General features: G+C 35.3%; 1 protein-coding gene across 1 annotated transcript; it reads right to left on the bottom strand.

The window, feature by feature from the left end:
- Positions 1-1,490: 1,490 nt before the first annotated feature.
- Positions 1,491-4,521, bottom strand: LOC131071589 (F-box protein At5g51370). Its single transcript, XM_058007491.2, has 2 exons — positions 2,592-4,521; positions 1,491-2,487 (listed from the first exon to the last, which is right to left on the bottom strand). Exons 1-2 carry the CDS (start codon positions 3,791-3,793, stop codon positions 2,220-2,222), a joined length of 1,470 nt encoding a protein of 489 aa, XP_057863474.2. The 5' UTR covers positions 3,794-4,521; the 3' UTR covers positions 1,491-2,219.
- Positions 4,522-5,132: the final 611 nt, after the last annotated feature.

The following is a 5,132-nucleotide window of genomic DNA, read 5'->3' as shown; positions in this document are numbered from 1 at the left end:
TTCCATATTTTTATAAATTGAACAGCTTTTGCAATCAGTATCAAAATGTTTTGATAAACTGAGGAGTTTAACATCAATATTTCTTAGTTAAAATTTTCAAATCTTCAATCAAAGTGATGGTAATTACAGGGGAAAACTATCCGAAGGATTCACCCATTTCAAGCACCTTCATGTATCTTATTTTAAACATCTCTGCAAAACAGCCCAGGAGGCATAGAGTTTTGATAATTACCCTAGACCAAATTTGGTATCTTGGGCATCAACATATCCATCATGCTCTGGCCTAAACGTTTGTCTCATATTATCTCATATAATGACCTACAAAATGAAATTTGTAACCCTATACAAATTGTCCACAGGCCAAAATAGAGTGCAGCATGACACAATATACAGCGTTCTTGTACTAATCAATATGTTGGGTGTTGTACTACATTAAAGAGATCGCAATTCTTATTAATTTTCATTGAAAAAGAATAAATCTTAATTTATCCATGGATCAAGTCTTGCTAAGTACAAGATCCCGATATTATAAGTGATAAGGATGAGATTGTGCCCAAAAGACCTTGGCACAATGGATATCCTCCAACTCTTAGCTCTCAGTTGAAAAAGTTTCAACCTAAAATTTATATTCCTAAATTAAATAGCTAAACGATTCTGTATGTTTGATATAAAACCTTCCATTTTTTATTTTTTTTCTTTAGAATATTTACTTAAAATTGCTTAAAGTTTTTCTTTTATGTGAAGTAATCTATCATAAGTAAATGGCAATTTTAACCTGACCATATCAAAGGTAACCGTATAATGTGAGATGTTTGACCACCAATATTTAATCATAAATCAACATTGTGATCTGGAGGCATACATTGCTAAACCAAAGATGTAAAGACGTACAACTGGAGTCTGGAACATTGCGGTTATGGGTCACAACCTGTGCAGCATATGAAGTGATGCACAGCAGCAGAAAAGGCAACAAAAGAGATAGTGGATTCAACGGACAAAAATCACATTCACAGTACCGAGAACTGGTAATCAAGGAAAAAGTGATCATACATGATAGAGCTATTCATTGCATTAATAAATTTTCTAAATTCATCAGATGTGTTCATACTATCATAGTACATCATGCAAATTCAAATGAAGTGAACATGATAGTTCTTGGACATAAAGATTTCAGCTAGATTACACTCAACCAGCAAGAGAACTAAGAAGTGAGAACTGGTACCAGGGAATTAACATCATAATGAATTTATAAGATTGTTACACTCAACCAGCAAGAGAACTCAAAATTAGTAATCAATGAAAAAATGATCGTACAAGATAAAGATATCCATTGCATTAGTAAGTTTTCTAACTTCATCATCATAGTACTTCATGCAAAAGCAACACAAGAATTGAGGTGAATACGGTAGGTCTGGGACATAAAATTTTTCAGCTAGAGATGTCTTATCTTCAATAGAATACCAGATGATTTTCTTTCAAAACTCCACACATCAAAAAGGTAAGCCAATGCTTCCCATTAAAAGAATTTCAACATTAATATGTATTTACAACTTAACATCGATGTAGATTGGTAGTCACAATAAAGGATTTACAACATTCACAACATCGTTCTTAGAGTTGAATGCAATTATAAATTGCATTTACCTGCTGCAGAAAATAAGCCATGTATGTTTCCATTCAAGAGCTATAACCTGGATTATGGAATTGGCCTCAAATAACAGGTATCGTGCAAGACACCAGGTGCAAGACACCAGATACACACCTCCTCCAGTTTTCCATTTTCGAAAACTCTTAATGAGTAGGATGAAATTTGTACTAAAGAATCAGAGGCGAAATTTTTACAACTTGTATAACCAGACGAAATGAACCAAGTAACCAAGCACATATGTATTGTAGTATTTAGCTCCTCATCATTACAATGTGCATTGTCACAGATAGACTAAAAAAGGATGTTGACTAAACCTGTACAGCGTTTCAGCTGGAAACGTTAACCATTGGATATTAAGCATCAACCTTGAGCAATCTCAATATAGTATGGAGGAAACCAGAAAAATGCAATAAATGCACAAGCTTCCCAAGTTCTGTTTACTGGTGCAATTATTTGATATGGACATAGCTTAGTCAAAGATTATCCATAATCAGCATTCTAATCAAGCAAAGTTGCCTTGATACAGAGCAAAATGTTCAAGAATTCACAGATACTAAGAGACTTTTGGGTTTTATGGCCTCTTAAAAAACCTTCCTCCTTTCCGACCCATTTCAGTTCCGACAAGATAAGAAGCAAGAAGAGATTTTGTATCCGGTCTCCATTTTAACTGCTTAAGTGTAGTGAACAAGGAAGCTAAAGAAGAGCTAATCTCGATATCCTTAATATTGTTACAGGAGACAACTCGCAGTCTCTGAAGATCCTTCAAACCAAGAAGTACAGTCTCTAAAACTGAAGTAGAGAGCAGAGAACAACCTTCCAAAGAGAGACTTCTCACCCTCCTTCAGTTTGAATGAGAACCAGGAAACTCTGTTAGAGGAATTCTAGGTTGGGACCTTCATGTATTAAAACATTAAGTCAAAGGAACAAAAATTTAAACACACACCTGCAGTTAATAGCAAGCTTGAAAACTTCATCATCCAAACCCCAACAATCTTGGAACTCAAGCTCTCTTACAGTTGCACATATGAGGACAAGGGCACAAAAGCCAACCTTATCTTCTCTCAATTTGCAGCGGACCAGCTGAAGTCGTTGAAGTGCAGGACAGAACCCCAAATGCTCAATAGGACCAGGATTAGGATCTATCCCCCTGCAACTTTCCAGCCTAAGGGTCTTTAAATTACGGCAAAAAGATAAAGCTGCAATCCATCCCTCATAAAACTTCTGATCTATTAATGTCAATTCTTCAAGCATTAAACAACACTGACCAATTGCAGCAACTCCATCATAGCTAGCCTCACAGCCGCTGAGCTCCAGTTTCACTAGACGTTTACAATTGTGACCCAGTATGGTAAGGCCAATATCCGTGAAGCTAAAATGATAGAACTCTGCTATAGAGCCAACCAATCGAAGAATCTGCAAATTTTTAAATGAAGAAATGGCAGTGATTGATTCATCAGTACACTGATGGAGCTCTAATTCTTGTAGCATTTGGCAATTCTTAGCAATCCAGGCAAAGCCGGTATCAGATGTATTAAGAATCCTAATCCCATTTTCTTCTGCAGATTGTTTCAATCCTAGTCCGAAAGCTTCCTTGTCAAATTCTTTAGTGTTACCATTCATATCAGGCTTGTGAGACGCTCTTACATGGCCATACACAGGTTTCCTTGAGTCTACCACGCATAACCTCTGCAAACCTTGGCATCCTTGTGCTAAGATTTTGAGACCCTTATCCAGAGAAGCTGGCAATATCTGTTGCTCCAAGATGAATCTCTCGATTGACTGGGGATCATAAACTTCAGGAGTAAGTTGGATTTTCAAAAACTGATTTGTCAGCCAAACAGCTGAATTCTTTGGTGCAGGAATACATGCTATTGTCAAGTCTACATCAGTTAAGTTAGGAAATCTTGATATCATCTGACCGCTCTCTAAGAAGCTCCACTCCTTCAGCTTAACTGAATGCCTACGAAGTCCTTGTAAGCGAAACCATCTCCTGCATACTAATGAGCAAGGATATGGGTTTTGAGGCAACTCCTTGATAATCTTTAGAAAAATACCATCAGAAAGCAAGAGGGTGAGGTCTAAACATACTTTATCTGGACCACTAATGGTCCCAGGGACCGTTGCTCGTGGTTCATGTAGCTGCATTTTTTGCACATCCTTGTTTTCGATTTTATTCTTGAGTTACACACAATTTTCCCTATCTTCATTGGTTTCGAAGAAATTACTTATGACCTTAGAGTAAAATCATACAAGTCACAATACAGAACCCTCTCAGGTCAATAGTTTTAGAAAAATGAATTAATTGACCGCTGAACAGAATGTTTAAGATCAAACTCACTTCAGCTTTCATCAGTGGTTACCCTTAAAGGATACCAACTGAAGCACAAGACCCTACCCAGCCATTATTCGCAATGCACAGCATAAAATGTAAAAATCTCCATCGAATTGCACAGTATGTGGTCAACCCATTAACAAATTTCTACATTTCAACCGATGCTAATGTTGTTTCTTAACAAAGCAGAAAATCTGCTAAACAAACCCAAACGTGATCCACAATCATTCTCACTTCTCAGTCATTTTATATTTCCATTCTCTAAGGTTATAGAAATTATCGAGAACCACAGACAGATAATGCAAAACTAATTAAATGAGCACAGGGCAATACAATTTACTTGCCAGTGAAGGTGCCCAATTCAAAATACAGCGACCCACATCCGAAGAAGCCTGTTATCACGGTATTCATTACAAAGATGCTTGTCCATGTGACCGATTAAGGCTGCCAAGGGTTTGGAGATAAATTTGTTATTTAAATTAGAGAATCAGATTCCCAGACTTCCATTCCCCACCAAACAGTCAATCCTCGGTATTATGCAGAATATGTGTAAGGGATAATGTATATGTGTTGGTGAATAAATAAATCATATTTACTCAAAATCTAAATTATACAAATAAACAAGTGTGTATGCTATTTATTTAAACATATTGTGCAGTAAAATTTGTTCTTAATATTATAATTCATTTAATTGTATTAAATGAATTAATATAATCTGAAAGGAGAAATCTTCATGAATTATTTGATAAAAATATTTTATTAATTAGATAGTTGTAATTTTATTATAGTTTATAATTATTTAAAGATCAATTTATTTGCGTTCATCTATCATTTATTTTATTTACATATTATTTAATAATGATTTATTTTATTTATATTCTTAATTTAAGAATTATTTTTATTTACCTAATCACTATTTTAGTTCAAGAATAACTTGAATAGTATGTTATCTAGACATATCTTCAAGAATCAACTTAACTAACCTTTGGGAGCAATTCAAGGATAGATAATCCCATTCATCAATATGCTCTGAAGCCCATTTAGTTAGGCGATAAGTTACAATGTTCTACTCCCTTGAGATGGGGACAAAGGAAACAAAATCCAATGAGTTGCTCAATTGGAGAGTGCGACAAATAACTAAAGCCAACTGCC

Source organism: Cryptomeria japonica, chromosome 11 (assembly GCF_030272615.1).
Source record: "Cryptomeria japonica chromosome 11, Sugi_1.0, whole genome shotgun sequence".
Taxonomy (NCBI): Eukaryota; Viridiplantae; Streptophyta; class Pinopsida; order Cupressales; family Cupressaceae; genus Cryptomeria; species Cryptomeria japonica.
The sequence above is the reverse complement of the archived record's forward strand: the minus strand, read 5'-3'. Positions and strand labels throughout refer to the sequence as shown.

What these genes read in the sequence shown, in the direction of transcription:
- LOC131071589 (XM_058007491.2), bottom strand. Translation starts at nt 3,793, where the DNA reads ATGCAGCTACATGAACCACGAGCAACGGTCCCTGGGACCATTAGTGGT. An exon ending in AAGCTTGCTATTAACTGCAG is followed by an intron (nt 2,488 to 2,591) that starts GTGTGTGTTTAA and finishes TTCAAACTGAAG; the next exon opens with GAGGGTGAGAAGTCTCTCTT.